Below are 16867 nucleotides of genomic sequence, written 5' to 3'. Positions count from 1 at the left end.
GCATCATGTATATGTATAGTATGTTATTAGAACAAGTGTGTAGTTACAATATTCTAAAATATGCGTAACAATAATACGATGTCATGCAGAAAAAGTTAAGGATATTATTATTTAACTATACATATTTTAATAAAATATTTAACACATTTGTACTGTTATATAAATTCTGTAATTACTTGATTTTATGGGTTGCATGTATGTTGGGCATGAAACTTTAAAAATATAAGAGAATTGATTTTTAACCTTCTTTTTTTTTTGCATTTGTAGGATGGAATTCGATTTTGTGCAAATAATGTAAATTTTATATATAGTCTAATATTACTTATTATAAGTACTTTTTTAGAATTCAGATAAGCACTTTGTTTAGGAAAATACTTATTTTCCTAAAAAAAAAGAAAAGTAGTTTGGAAAATACTTTTTGAAATAAGTTATTTTTTATGTGTAAACCTAATACTACTTAGTGATAGAAGTACTTAATTTAAGTATTTTCCATAATTAGTATTTTTTAAGACATTCCAAACAGGGGCTAATTCTTTGTATTAGGTTGTCCGTGAGTTGAGCTTTTGGTTTGTGAAATATTGAAAGAAGCTTTAAATTACAAACTAAAGAAGTACACTGGATCCATGCATAGAATCCAATAGCTTTCATATATAATGTTTATACATATCAGTAGTTAAACATTTATATAAAAATTTGATTTGCTAACTAACATCTTTATTATTGCCATTTTTTTAATTAATGGCATAATGACTTTGTTTTTGTGATTTTAAACTAGTTGGGCCTTTATTATCTCGATAATACTTCCAAGCTGCTGTTTGGAATGTCTTAAAAAATAATTATTGTTAGAGGTTATTTATGTCTTTTATTATTATTATTATTATTATTAAGTGTGGTAGTATGTTAATTAGTGAGAGTAGTAAGGGTATTATTGTTGTTAAAATGTATTTGTTTTGTATTATAAATAGAGGGAGAGACCTATCATCAAGTTAGGTCATTCATTTAATCAAAATCTCAACATCGTATCAAAGCATGATCCAACCTAAACTGTATCATACTCATCCATCGCCGAAAAACACATTCCCATTGCTGCCCTTCTCAGATACACCTCTACCCTTCATTATTTCACAAAACCAAAAAGCCAAAAACAAACCCTCTGAAACCCTATTGCTGAAAAGCACCCCACGCACCGTCACCCACCAGCCAAATGCCGGCAGAGCCGACCCCATGCACCGGTGTGTGAGAGAGTTTCTGGTCACATTTTTTTTCTCCCTCTGCTATGTTCTGATTCCTTCTCTAGACAATATTATCAAATTGTTGGGCATGTTTTTTGCTCAAAGATCTAACCTTTTCTTACCATGCACTTGCGGTACTACATTAATTTATGTTCGGTGTTTGTATAGGCTTCTTTGTGAGTTTGTTGGAGCAGTGGCAGTGTTCGTAAGTTAAGTTGTCAGGCTGTGGCAGTGCTATATCAGTTGGTGAGTCGTTCACTTCGTCTGTGGTTGTGTTAGTGCTTCACATAGTTTGTGATTGTCTCGATTAGTTTTGATTGTTTTTCTTGTTTGACATTGGTGTGGCTGCAAGTTTGTGTGTGTTGGGATGTAGTTTGTGAATCCCAATAATACGTTTTCCTACATAGCTGCTACAGATAACTACTCAAAAGTTGGATGAAAAGAATAATGTTCAATGGTCTAAAGTTGTTCGGGTTTGTTTAGCAGGATTAGGAAAATCTGACCACTTGCTTTAATATGTTTTCCTACATTACTGCCTCAGATAACTACTCAAAAGTTGGATGGAAGGAATAATGTTCAATGGTCTAAAGCTCTTCGGGGTTGTTAAGCAAGATTAGGAAAATCTGACCACTTGTGAGTCTTGTCAATTAGGAAAGCATCATCATGTCCCTTCGCTTCCCGAGTCAATAAATGTTAGTCCATTTTGATGTTTGGGGTCATATTAGAGTTGTGTACAAGTTGGGTTTCGGTTACTTTGTGACCTTTGTGGATGATTATTCTAGAATGACTTGGCTATATTTTTTAATAAAAGATTGTTTTGAGTTATTTCATATATTTTGTGCTTTTTGTTATGAAATAAGACTCAACTTGGTTTGCGAGTTCGAATTACTTCGAAGTGATAATCCTAAAGAGTATTTCTGTTCACAATTTGCTACTTATATGACTCAGTTTGGTATTGTCCATCAATCATCTTGTGCCCACACTCGTCAACAAAATAGGTTGCTGATAGGAAAAATAGATATATCCTTGAAATACTCACACCTTACTTTATCAAATGCATGTACTTAATGTGTTTTGTAGTGATGTTGTACTTACTATTTGATCAACATGATTCCGTCCTCTGTTTTTAGTGGTTAAATTCCCTACTCCATTCTCTTTCCTAATTCACCTTTATTTTCTCTCCCACCACGAATATTCGGGTGTATGTCCTTTGTTCATCAACTAATTCCTAGGGTGGATAAGTTGGATCCTTGTGCTATCAAATGTGTTTTCTGGGCAATTCGTATACTCAAAAACGATATAGTTGTTATAGTCCTATGCTGCATCACTTCTTTGTTTTTGTAAATATTACCTTCTTTGAGTCTACACCTTACTAGACCCAGTCCTTGAGTGCTTTTGAGCTCAATGAGTCTCTTCTTCTGCCTAATCTTCTAGATTCTACTTTGTTGTCTTTGCCCAACCAACCATCTAAGTCTCCATGTAGTTTGAATCCTTCTCATTGTCTTGATCATCCTAATTTGTAGGTGCATTAACGACGGAAGCTCCAAGGAAGAGAGTCCCCTTTAACTTCTACTACCACGCCTTTGGTTTCCTCATTTGATGATCATATTTCTCATGATGTTGATCCTTCTATTGCTGTTCAGAAACGCACATGTACGAACATCCCATTTCCAGCTATGTTAAGACTTCTTGTAACCCTACTATTATTGTTTTGTTACTGATTTATTATCTACTGTCTTTCCTAAATCTATTTCTAAAGCCTTAGCCCACTCTGGGTGGAGGAATGCTATGGTTGAAGAGATGAATGCTTTACAGGATGATGTCACTTGGGACTTGGTATCCATTCCTCCTAACAAATCTATGGTTGGTTGTCACTAGGTATACATTGTGAAAGTCAACCCTGATGGTTCTGTGGTTCGCATGGTCTTAAATTTCCATGAAATTATCGAAATTTTCGTTGAAATTTCCACTTTCTGCCACCCTTGAAATTGAAATAGCAATCAATTTCTGTCTTGCATAATTTCAATCGAAATTTCAACAAATCATCTGAAATTTATTGAAATCTTGAAATTTTAATGAAACTTGTTGAAAATTTAATTATAGAATAAGATTTCCTTGAAATTCAAATGTGAGATTTAGATGCAAAGTGATTCCTCTCTTAATTGATCTTTTTTTTTTTTAATATTCAAACAAAAGATTATTATAAGGACTTTTGAAATTACATGAAAAATTAAACTTACGACAAAATTTTATTGGATCATTCATGTCTAAATTATCTTTATTGGTATAATAAATAGTATGTTTAATTGATTTATGAATTTTATTTACATGAACCTAATATGTTTAATGCACATATTATTATGAATATGTTTAATACACATTATTGTACGAATATGTTTAATACACATATTATATTTACAACTATTGTGCCTCATACCAACGTAGATGTATTTAATTTGTAAAATATTAGTCCTAGAACTTACCTTATTATGTCTATTAATCATTTCTGAAGTTTCATAAAAAAAATTTGATGCTTCACTACGAATTTCCATCATTCTTTCAAATCGAATCAAAATTTCCGTACTTTTGGAGCTTCAAAATTTTAGTTGAAATCGAAAGTTAAGACCTTGGTGGCTTGTCTAATGGCCCGTCTTGTTGCTAAGGGGTATACTTAGGTGTATGGTTTGGATTATTCTAACATCTTTTCTCTGGTTGCCAAACTTACATTTGTGCGTCTGTTCATCTCCTTGGCTACTACTTGTCACTGGCCTCTGCATTAGTTAAGGTGAAAAATGCCTTCTTGCATGGCGATCCTCAGGAGGAGGTCTATATGGAGCAACCACTTGGGTTTTTTGCCCAGGGGGAGTTAGGCTTTTTGTGTCGGCTCAAGAAGGCACTATATGGTTTAAAACAGTCCCCTTGAGCATGATTTGGTCATTTCAATGATGTAGTACTTGAGTTTGGTCTTTGACGGTGTACAGTGGATCATTCTGTGTTTTATCATCATATTTCATAAGGTAGATCCTTCTTGTTGTTTATGTGGATGATATTGTTATAACGGGTGGTGATGATAAAGGTATTCAAAGTCTCAAACATTTTCTACAAACTAAGTTTCAAACTAAATATTTGGGACCGTTGAAATATTTCTTAGGTATAGACATATCTAGATCTCGTATGGGAGTTGTTTTGTCATAGAGGAAGTATGTTCTTGATTTGTTGGATGAAATTGAATTGTTGGGCTCCAAACCAGTTGATACACCCATGGATCATAACAGCAAGTTAGTGCTGGATATGGGTAATTTGCTGCTTGATCCTGGACAATACCGGAGACTTGTTGGAAAGTTGAATTATCTCATGGTCATTTGGCTAAATATATCTTTTGCAACAAGTGTTGTGAGTCAATTTCTATATTATTTAAGGACAAGTCATTGAAATGCAGTCATTCACATCTTGAGATGTCTCAAAGGTGCACTTGGGAGAGGTCGTCATACTTATATTTTTTGGATATACAGATGCAATTTGGGCTGGATCGCCTTCCAATCGGAGATCCACAACCAGGTATTGTATCTTGGTTGGTGGTAATTTGGTTTCTTGGAAGAGTAAGAAACAAATTGTGGTGGTTAGGTCAAGTGTTGAATCAAAATATAGAGCTATGACTCACGCTGCTGGTGAACTTGTTTGGCTGAAGAACATGTTGGAAGAATTGGGTTTTTCACATTCTCAGCCTATGAAGTTGATGTGTGATAACAAGCTGCTCTTCATATTGCCGCCGACTTGGTTTTAATAAGTAGACAAAACATATTGAAGTTGATTGCCACTTTGTTCGAGAGAAACTTGAGCAGAAGCTCATTACTACCGCTTATGTGAACTCTGATATTCAACTTGCTGATTTTTTTACCAAAGCTTTGGGGGTTGCTCGTGTTAAATTTATTAGTAACAAGCTAGGAGCACATGACATTTATGCTCCAACTTGAGGGGGAGTGTTAAGAGGTTATTTATGTCTTTTAGTATTATTATTATTGTGTTAGTATGTTAATTAGTGAGAGTTAGTAAGGGTGTTATTGTCATTAGAATGTATTTGATTTGTATTATAAATAGGAGGGAGGACCTATCTTCAAGTTTCGTCATTCATTTAATCAAAATCTCAACAATTACTTTTCTTGATAAGTAATTATATTAATAAGTAGTGTTTACACTTAAATGAGTACTTATTTCAAGAGGCACTTTTCCAAACTACTTTTTTTTTTTAAAAAAGAAAATGAATATTTTTTGAAAAAAAATAATTTTTTTGAGAAAAGTATTTATCTAAAAAAGTACTTATTATAAGTAATCTCATACTACTTTAAGATAAGTATTTCTTTGGATAAGTGCTTTTTCCCAGAAGTATTTTTTTAGAAGTGGTTCAAAACAATCAATTTGACTTCATGATATTTATCTTTTAAAGCTGAAGTTTGTTGTTTGTTTAAATAATTTTAGACACATCACAATAATTTTATAAGATGCGAAAGGGCTTTATCTATTTTATATCTATTTCATGGTGTACATTCTTTATTTAGGGTTTATGATACTGTTATTTTGATTTGAATTTTAGCCAAATGGATTTTATTTTTTGTAAAGTAGACATTTTGATAGTTCTAATGTTGACAAATAGCGATATAAATTTTGTTGAAATTTTAAATATAAGCTGAATTTCTTTAGGTATAAGAAGTAAATTGAATTTACTCTTAAATCTTAACCCATCTAAAATAAACTTTCTAAGTACAATTTTTATCTAATTTGGTTTAATTTAATTCCTTTTAGGAATGTTTTTCTTACTTATAAATGATAAGGATATTTTTGTCCATGGAATGATTTGCTCTATTCCAACTTTTATATGTAGATTGGAGAGTGTTTGGTGTGCTATGTTTCATTGGAGGATTTTTTGTGGCTTGATTGTGGAAATTTTGCAAATAATGAGGATGTGAGAAAATTATTTTGGGAAGAATAAGGATGCTAGTGTGATTGTAAAGCTTTATTGGCCTTATTTCTTATCTTTATATATATATAAATCTCTTTTTCTTTCTTTCTTCTTCTTTTTTTGGTGTTTCACATTAAGAAGATTTCTTATCCTCCTTGTACATTATTCATTTTCTTAGTTAGGGTTCCCCAAGCTTTATTAGGTGTGCCTTTAGATAATTCTTGAAAGAAATGGTGATGGGAGCTTTTCATTTGTCTAGTGAGCATGATTTGATGAGTGAATAGAGGGGGATGAGTTCGAGGAAGAGAGTGAATTTGATTGTGAGTTTTGATGAGGTGATGGTTATTGTTAGATTAAATTCTAACATTGAATATAATTTAGATGAAAACACTCACATGCTAGGGACTCCTATTACTGAGTGGAAAAAGGTGCCCATTTATTGGCAATGGAATTAGTTTAGGTGAGGCTTGTGGTCAAACTTGAAGGGAGCAAGATATTGATACTAAAGTGGTTGATATTTTACTATTTAAGAAAATATGATTTCAAAAAAATAGTAGATTGATTGCAACTTGAGATCAAGAAAATAGATTTAGATGGTGGCAGAAACAAGAAGAAAAGGGTGCAAGGAATTGGAGAATTTAAAAAGTGCTCCATAAACTATGATGTGAAGGGTCTTTAGATGGAATTTTTGAACAAATTCTACTAATTTGTTTCTTAATTTTCTTTCTTTTTGTCCTCTTTAATTTTGTACATTCTATCTCTCTCTTAATTATTTGTCTTTGGCTATGAAAAAAGTAATGCAGCAAATTGAGAAATAAAAATGTTAATATGGATGAACAGCACAGCTCTAAAAGATTAAGGAAAGACCACATCGGCAGTAAGCTAGGCAGTCCACCAATGGAAAATAAGATAACAGAAGGGCGGCTAAGAAGTTTTGTGCACATGCAATGTAGATCAATACTCCAGTGAAAACAAGTGATATAGTTTATGTTAGAAACTATAGGACCTTGAATAATTTGGACCGAGATAGTATTTGACAATACATATTTTTGAGAATATGTGGTCGACTCACTGATGGAGAAAGAGAACTTTAGATGTTCATATTGTAGCTAGTTTTTTATATTTTAGTTTAGGAAAACTCTTGTTATTTTAGAAGTTTAGTTAATTTAAGTTGGTTGATGTATTTTAAGTACTTCGGGGTTATTTGTAATCTCTTGTTTTATCTGGGCTTTTATGTAAATATGTGTTTTAGTTAGTTAGGGTATAAGTACTGGACGTACAAGTTATTGTACAGTTATTATTTTGAAATCAGATTGCTGCAGTTTCCCGCTCTCTGTCTCTCTCCCGCAGGATTCCTGCTTCTTTTCTTCTCTCTTCTTTCTTCTTTCTTCTTTCTTCTTCTTTCTCTCTCATCTCTGTTCTGTTTTGTCTCAAATTCTGCATCTCTTCTTCTATCCTGTTCTGTCCTGCTGCTTCTTCTTCTCTATTTCTGAATTCTAATACTTGTCCTAAATGAAAATGGTATCAAAGCCTTCTTCTTCTTCTTCTTCTTCACAGAATTGAAGCGCTGTCCATCTGAAATTCCTAGAAAATTACAGTCGTGCCCCTGATTTCAAAACCCTAATTTCAAGGCAGCAATTTATTATGCCTCCTTCATCATAACAGACAGACACCACTGAAACCCCCATAATGCCACTTCCTATCTTAAAGAATTTCATGAGTTTAGATCAATTTCTCTGTGGTCACAAGCTATTCCTAGATCCTTCCAAGATGTTCAAGTGAAAACTCAAAACTGTTGAGGATAAATAATCAAATATGACAAGTGCCTATGCACATAGCTGCATAATTGAGTATCATGACTACTTAACTGATTTGCATATTACTAGTGCACAATTTTTTGACTCTTCGGTGGACAAGAGTCATGAATCTTCTCAAAATAAGGTAGTAGACTTGTCTTTAGTGACTCTGTTTGGAGCTTGCTAGAGATGGACCTTGACTTGTCACCGGTCTTGGTTGTCGAGACTTGTAATGAACATCAAGATGAGTTGCCAACTACTATAGGATAGATATGTTTGTCAATGACCTTGCTCTTCAACCCTAATTTTCCATTTCTAACCCAAAGAGTATGGGACAGTAAGTTGTTGTAGAGTTTGTTGAAAATTCTTTAATCATGGAACCTATTTTTGAAAATCCTCTTGAGATTATTTCTTCTCCATCTAGTAAATTTGTGCCTCCATCCCTTTGATCTTCTTCCTTTATATTTTCCTTGACCAAATCAAGGTAAACATTGTCCATCATGCTAGAATATGAACCCAATGCATACTTGCTTCAACTGCCATTAAATTTGTATATTAAGTTTTTTGTTTGGAGAAACGTGTTATTTTTTTAAAAGACATTGCAGTTGGAGGATATTCTACATATCCTTCAATGGTGATTGACGATGCGATGCAGATCGTGCCTCCTCTTGATTTGCCTACATGTTCAACTTTGTTTCCACTCAGAGTTAAAGATACTACGCCATTTTAGAGCTTGAGGTCAGGTTTTCCCTAACAAGGTGAGTTTGATGGAGAACCACTGATGAAGAACTTTAGATGTTTGTATTGTAGCTAGGTTTTTATATTTTTGTTTGAGATTACTCTTGTTATTAGTTAATTTAGGTTTGTTTTATGAAGTACTTAGGGTTTATTTGTAATTTCTTGTTTTATTGGGGCTTTAATGTAAATATGTGTTTTAGTTAGTAGCAGGTGTAAGTACTAGACCTGCTAGTTACTGTACAGTTATCATTTTGAAATCAAATCGTTGCAATATCCCTCTCACCATCTCTCTCTCCCGCAGGGTTCTTGCTTCTCTTCTTCTTCTTCTTCCTTTCATCTCTGCTCTACTCTGCCTCTAATTTTGCCTTCTCTTCTTGTGTTTGTTGGCCATGGCAGGATGCACTATTGTGGAGTGGCGACTATCTGGGCCTTTCTTTTGGAGGAAATCCTAATTTTGTGGCGTCTTGGGAATGATTGAGATAGTTTAGGAGTAGGTTGGAGGGGTGGAAAAGGGGGGACTTTTGTTTAGGGAGTTGTATCACCTTCATTAGTGCTTCCCTATCCAATGTCCTTGTTTATTTTCCATATTTTTTCGGGGTGCCCAAGAGTGTGGCTGGGATTTTGGAGAGGATGATGTGTGGCTTTCTTCAGTCAAGTTTTGGGGAGAATAGGAGAGGTCACCTTGTTAGTTGGGAGGTTGTTAGTAGACCCAAATTAAAAGGAGGGTTGGGACTTGAGAGGACTTTTTGTTCTTTCTTCATTTCAATGTAAATATAGTTTTTTTCCATTATTAAAAATATACTTCATCTTTTTTAGTGTATTGGCCTACATTGTGTAGAATGGAAGAGTTACCCCCATTGTGAGACACATAATTGCTGGGTTGTTGTGCTTGTTATTGTTTTTGTTGCTACTAAGTATTGTGGTACACTATATTGTTATTTTCTCTTTTGTGTGATGTATGTGAATCTGTAGTGATCCCCTGGCATTTGGAAATTGGAAACAAGAAAAAGGGAGGTCAAAACATTCTGTTTACATGTCATTTTTGTGTGGATGATGTGGCAAAATCTACACTGAGGTATTGCCCATCCTCTTAGGCAGGTGGCTGCCTTGCTCACGAACCCAGATAATGCCTTCACTCTAGATTGCTGCACTCATGCTCTTTTTGATTCCTCACTCACTTTTACATGCAGTCAAGTGCCAGGGAACCAGCTCACAATACTCTGCTTAATGAGCCCCTTTTTTAATTTTTTTTTTAAGTAAACTAAAATTTATTAATGACTGCAAAGTGAAAGGGATGCAAAAAGGAGGATAAGGAGTCCTGAAACCAAAAAAAAAGAAGAAAAAAATACAATCAAGTCTTTAAGCAAAACTTCCTTGCATTGAAGTGAACATTAGAATGGTTTTGGAAAAACATGTCGATCAAAAAATGGAGGTTCAACCATAGTCCAGAATCATTAAGAAATACTTTCCAGTTGCCATGGACAAGAAGTACTCAATGGATAATGACAAATTAAAAGGGGAGCAGATGATGGTTTGTTTTCCAAATGACATCATGTGCCTATTTCAGGTTGCAAAATATGCTCGCTCGAAGACAGGTCCAGGTGCTGGCATATAAACATGTGGTGTTCATGGTGTGTGATCAATATGACCTCCAATCACTGGTGAAAGTTGGACAGTTGTCTTCTTTTTAAGTTTCTTTTGTGTGTGTCATAAGCAATACATCTGACTTTGCAGAGGACCTAGATTCATTTTACTACTTGGGTGATTAGATCAGAAACTAGTCCATTTATAATAATATTGTTTCTATTTATTTTTGGTACGCATGTGATTTATTACTGAAACTATTTTGGGGCAAGAGAAGGTTGGGGCCAGGGGAAAAGGATTAAAATTTGAATGTAAGAATAAATGTAACTAAGAGCTGATTTGCTGACTGAAAGATTAAGCAGCTACAGATGGTTCTACAAGAAGAAAATACTATGACACAAACCATTTGAAGGGGGGTGGGTATGGTTGTATCATGCAGATCACACTGCAGGCAGTTGTATTTTTAAATCCATGGAGATTAAGGGGTTATATTTGATACACACCCTTAAGTTGTGTATGGTAGAAGGTTCCTACTCCGAATTCGTTTATCTACCATCTGCCCTTTTGTCTTTCATTTTTGGAAAATGTTACTTTCCTTATTTTGTTGCCATAAAATCCTTCATAGAACATGTTGAGTTAAATTAGTTTGCAAAATGTTCTTCTCTTATTTTGCTAAATTGGAGTTTGTCTTGTGGAAAATAATAATGATAATACTATCCGATTAAGGATTATTTGTTTGTGAGGTGGAAGTGAAAATTTTGATGCATATTTCAGGAGTTTTGACGATGGATTTCCAAACCTTTACATTAACAATGCACAAGATATCCGAGGCCAGCATGTTGCCTTTCTAGCATCCTTTAGCTCCCCAGCAGTCATATTTGAACAGCTTTCTGTCATTTTCGCCCTTCCAAGATTATTTGTTGCTTCTTTCACATTAGTGTTGCCATTTTTTCCAACTGGATCTTTTGAGAGAATGGAGGAGGAAGGGGACGTAGCTACTGCATTTACCATGGCAAGGATATTGTCGAATATTCCCATATCAAGAGGTGGTCCAACTAGTTTAGTCATCTATGACATTCATGCTTTGCAGGTTTGTTTTACTGGAACCAAGAGTTGTACTTTTTTTGTTTTAATTCTTAATATTCATTTGTATGTTTTTAATTTTCAGAATTGCCCCATTTGTTTGAGTTTCTTTTATATGTATAGTTTTTTTTTTTCAATAAATTATGTATTAATGAGTGATGCTTCTGAATGCAAGCTCATAGTTCATGTCATTTAAACCGCTGTGTAACTTGAGATTCAAGAACCCCTTGTTGATGTAACTGTAATATGATTATTTGGCTGATTTGATTGCTGCATTCTTTTTCCTACTTATCTATGAGTTTTCTTGGGGTATATAAAGGTGCTTGTCATATGTTTATCTTCAAGTATCAGGCAGTTTTATTTCTTTCCTCTTTCCATAGAAGAACTTAGGTAATACAAAGAGAAGAGTGAGGAATCTGAAAAACAACAAAAAGGATATAAGAACAAAGTAGAAAATACAACAGCCTTATTTTCATAGAAGAAATTAGGGAATACAATGAGAAGAGTGAGGAATCCTTAAAACATAGATAATGGCAAAATGTGTATGTACAAATTAGAAAATACAGCTGCCTTGAGGGAGGTTTTGCTTAGGAGTTATCTAGATATTGTTTTGATCTAGGATACTAAGCTTGAATTAGTTGATGGGGAGGTTGTTAGACGGATTTGAGAAGGGCGTATTAAGGGCGTAATAAGGATTGGGTCTTCATACCCTCTCGGGGTTTGGTGGGTGGCATTCTCATGTTGTGGGACACTTGTATTATCTCCAAAGTGGGCAGTCTAATGGCCTTTTATTTCCTTTTGTCTTGTTAGTAGTGAGAAATCAGGGTCAATGGTGGGTTTCTTTGGTGTATGGTCCTTCTAGACCTACTCTGAGGAGTTCTCTGGCCTTTGCTCCCCTAAGTGGATTGTAGGGGTTCAATGCAGTGAGGTTTCCTTTGGAAAAGAAGGGATCTTAGGTTTTCTTCAACTATGTAGAGGTTTGATTTGTTCATTAGAGAGTGGCTTGAGGGATATTCCTTTGTGTAATGCTAATTTTTCTTGGTCGGTGGTTGGAGCTAGGCCAATGGCTAATAGATTTGATAGGTTCTTATTTTCTAGTGACTATAAGGATGAGTTCCTTAATATATCCCAAGTCGCTCGACCTAAATCCACCTCTAACCACTTTCCTATTTTGTTGGAATATAGAAAGGTTTCTTAGGGCCCTACTCTCTTCAGGTTTGAAAACATGTGGCTGGATCATGAAATTTTCCAGCTTGTGGTGAGGGATTCTTGGAGTGAGGAAATGGATTGGGGTTGGGGAGGTTTTAAATTTATGAAGAAATTGAAGAGGTTGAAAGAAAATTTGAAGGAATGGAGTAAGGAGGTGTTTAGAGATGTTAGGATGTTAGGCTTAAAAAGTCTAGTATTTTAGGAGAGTTGGTTGAGTTAGAAAGGAAGAAGTTATTAATCTCATTGGGGAGGAGGAGTTGAAGAGAGTCTCTTTAAAGAATGAATTGGAAGAGGTGATCTTTGAGAAAATGAGAAGTTGGAGACAAAAGGCAAAGTTTAAATGGATAAGAGATGTTAATTACAATTCTAGACTTTTTCATAGGATAGCAAATGAAAAAATGAGGGAAAATTTGATTAGGGAGCTGGAGGTGGATGGGGGGAAATTGTCTCTGATAGTAGTAAGATTGCTTCAAAGATCTTTGGTTTTTATTATAATTTGTTTTTTTGAGAAGGATGAAAATAGAATGATGGTGGAGGGGTTGGAGTGGGATCCTTTGTCTGATGATAAGATAGCTTGGTTAGAGAGACCTTTCAAGCAAGAGGTTGTGAGGTCTACCATCTTTGGGATGGAAAGGAATAGAACTTTGGGGCTGGATGGTTTCAAACTGGCTTTCTTTCAAGAATGTTGGGTGGTGGTTAAGGATGACTTGATGAAGGTTTTTAATGAAATTTATTGGAATGGGGTTTTAAGCAAGATTTTAATTCTACCTTTATAATTTTGATGCCTAAGAAAAGCAAGTCTATCAAGATATTTGATTATATATCTATTAGTCTAAAAGGTTGAGTGTGTTGCTTGATAAGACTATCACTAAGACCCAAAGTGCGCTTGTTGGGGGGAGACATATTGTTGATGCCATTCTGATCGGGAACAAAGTTGTTGAGGATACTAGGAGAAGGGAGAAGAAGGGGCTCATTTTTTAGTTGGACTTTGAGAAAGCCTATGATAGGGTGAGTTGGAACTTCTTGGATGAGATTTTTATAAGGGCGGGCTTTGGAGAGAGATGGCGTAGTTGGATGAAAGGTTGCTTGCCAAATGTGAATTATTCAATGTTAGTGAATGGTGAGCCTAAATCTTGATTTATAGCTACATGGGGTAGGGGGGATTAGGCAAGGGGACCCTCCCCATTTTTGTTTGTTTTAGTGGCGGATGTCTTGAGTAGGATGATTGATAGGGCTGTGGATAGAAGTTTACTGAAAGGTTTGGGAGTGGGGAGGAAGGAGGTAATGGTTTCGCACCTTTAAGTTTGCTGACGATATTATCTTTTTCTTAGAGGATTGTAGACCATTTTTTTAAACATTTTGGGGCTTCTCTATATTTTTGAAAGGGTATTGGGGGGCTTAAGATTAATATGGGGAAGAGTGGTATCATGGCTATTGAAATGCTTGTGGAGTGCATTAGGGAGTTATCCTCAGAGGTAGGGTGCATTGCATTGGACTGGTTGTTATCCTATTTAGGGTTTCCTTTGGAGGTAACCTTAGATCTGCAAATTTTTGGGATCCAATTGTCAAAAGAGTGTTTCAGCATTTAGATGGTTGGAAGGGTGCTCGTTGGAAGGGTGCTCTTTTTTCTCTAAGATATAGGATTGCTGAGGCTTTGTCTTTCTATTATCCTATGTGTTTTCTATCTCTTTTCGAAATACATAGGTCTTTTGGCCAAATGGCTTTGGTGATTCTCGCTAGATGATTCCTCCTTGTGGCATAAAGTTGTTAAAAGCTAGTTTCGACTTGACAAGAATGGGTGGGATACTAATTTGTGTCCTAGATGTTCTTCGGAAAGTCCATGGAAAGCTATTTCTCAAACTTATCCTCTCTTTATTCCTCATGCTAAATTTTTGCTGGGTAGGGGTTGCAATATCCGATTTTGGTAAGACCTTTTGTTGGGCAATGTTGTTTTGTCCATCTCTTTTGTTCGTTTGAACTCAGGACAGGATGGATCCATTTCTTCTTTTATTGTAGAGCGAGTGGTCCTTTACCTTCATGGGATTTTCACTTTTGGAGATCCTTGAATGATAGGGAGACAAATGTTTATCCTCTTTGTTAGTCTTGTTGAATAATTGTTGGGTCCCTTTGGAAGCTTTAGGTGATCTTGACCCTTCAATCCCTTGGGTTTGTTTTCCTACAAATCTATTTGTGAGTTCTTGACTAGTGCTGATTTTTCTTTTCCTCTCTATAAAACTATTTGGATGGCCAAAGCCCTCCCCCCCAAAGTAGCTTTTCTTTGGTTGATTGTGCTTAATAGGATCAACGCCCATAGTTTGTTGCAGAGAGGTGTGTACAAAAATTACCAAAAAACCCAAAACTGAACCGAAACCTCACTGAAACGTATTTCAGTTCGTTGTTTTGGTTTGTGGTTTCAGCTTCGGTTTAAAAAAGGAATAATTTTGGTTTCGGTTTCACTTTTGGTTCTAACCCAAGATTGAACCGAAAAAACTGAAACTGATTTAATTAATTTTAAGTTATCTAATTTTCTATGAACAAATGTTAAAAACACTTGCAGTCACGTTCGTAATTATTTAATGTTTTAATCCCAAATCATAAGGCTTAATGTCCTTGTTTCAGAAGTAAAATATAACAGCAATTTTTTCCTGGTAATTTCTAAGAAATAAAGGAAGCATGTGTCATTATATGCATATGGTGAGGCTACAACAACTTGTAGATTGTCAATGTTGGACAACTACAAGCTTGTTATTTGCTTCTCTACAACTGATGGTGGTTCGACTTCAATCTCTGTTTCACCTCAGAAGCGAACAAGTGGTTGCTGCACCTCTCATTTAATAACTAGTCACTGTTGTATTCGGATGACAAATTGTAGACATAAATCTTCAAATCCTTCTACAACCCTGCTCATTCAAAGTCCAAATAAAAGAAATTCAGTAAATAAAATCAAACTAATAATTGGGGGGAAAACATAGCATGAGTTAACTAATGGCAGAACATTAGTTGTGTTGCTGAAGAAGAGTTGAGGTATTGGGGGACTAGAAGAGGGCACGGGAAGCGAGAGCACTGGTCTTGGAATGATCGGAGACGACGGTGGCTCTGATCTTCTGGTGGGGATTGTGGCTGATGAAGTAGGGGAGCTGAAGAAGTAGGGGGAGAGAGAATCTCGAGAACCCATCTGAAATACTGGTGAAATAAAAAGATTTTAGTGTTATCATGTCTGCCATGCCTTTGGAGGAGCTTCATCTTGTCATAGAACCTCCTGTTCTTGGGGGATCTCTTGAGCTCCACCATTAAAGAAGATTGCACAGTAGATGAATTGTCAGCAGATGAAGATACAGAGGTGGAGGCGGGTGAGGTGGGGCTTTCGTTGCTGGTTTGAGGTTAGATATTGAAGTTGAACCATTGGAGCACATCTGGAGGTTTGTTGTCAAAGCTGTCCTAATGCTGCTGCCCACCTTCCAAAAATTCCATCCCACCACACTGTCTCACATTGATTATGGATGGGAAAGAAATTGGTTTCAATTCCTATAAATACCAACACTCCAGTCATGCTTTCATATCTCAGCCCAGTAAGGCCTATAGCTCTTGTTGCTATTGCTCTTTTTGACCCCTGCTTCTCTAAGGTCCGAAAGACAGTCTTATAAGTTTTAAAAACTTAAGTTTAACCAAACCGATCCGAAAAACTCACGGTTTGTTTATTTTATTAACCATGGTTTATGGTTCGGTCTCAATCTGTGAAATCTTAAAACTGAAGACTTCAGTTCGGTGTTCAGTTCTGCCAGTAACCGAAGCGAATAAAACCAATTACACCCCTAGTAGCAGAGCCTTTGAAGGCTGTCTCTCTGGGTGTGTGCGCGCTTTGTTTTAACTGCTCAAAAACTGCTCCACATCTTTTCATGCATTGTGACTTTGCCTGGAGGGTTTGAAATAAGTTATTTAGTTATTTTGGAGAATGTTGGATGTGTCTAGAGACAGTGGAGGAGTTTTTGGCAAATTATTTTGTCCTTTTTTGTAGGAGAAAGGAAGGTAAAGAATTATGGAAATGTGATTTCTTTACAGACTTGAATTGGTAGAATGGTATGGAGAGGAGGGTAATTTGCTACTGGAACAGATTCAGGAATATGAAGACAGGCATTTGATACATCTCATTTTAGAGGGTATGGAAGAATCAGAGGCTGCTGCTCATCCTAGAGACTGTTTGATTGTTAATGGAAATGAGGTTTCAAAGCAAGTGGCACTTCATGAGGAAGCAGGGACTTGTTACTGAT

At 35.5% G+C, this 16867-nt stretch overlaps 1 protein-coding gene across 1 annotated transcript in view; it reads left to right on the top strand.

Annotated features, from left to right (window-relative positions):
• The window catches only part of LOC131149863 (ribose-phosphate pyrophosphokinase 4), a 34935-nt gene that overhangs the window by 1351 nt on the left and 16717 nt on the right, over nt 1-16867 (top strand). The window contains exon 2 of the mRNA XM_058100643.1: nt 11082-11397. Within this exon, the coding sequence (XP_057956626.1) occupies nt 11082-11397 (316 nt within the window). The remainder of the gene's footprint in view (nt 1-11081; nt 11398-16867) is intronic.

The sequence above is a fragment of the Malania oleifera genome, chromosome 2 (genome assembly GCF_029873635.1).
Source record: "Malania oleifera isolate guangnan ecotype guangnan chromosome 2, ASM2987363v1, whole genome shotgun sequence".
Taxonomy (NCBI): domain Eukaryota; kingdom Viridiplantae; phylum Streptophyta; class Magnoliopsida; order Santalales; family Ximeniaceae; genus Malania; species Malania oleifera.
The sequence above is the reverse complement of the archived record's forward strand: the minus strand, read 5'-3'. Positions and strand labels throughout refer to the sequence as shown.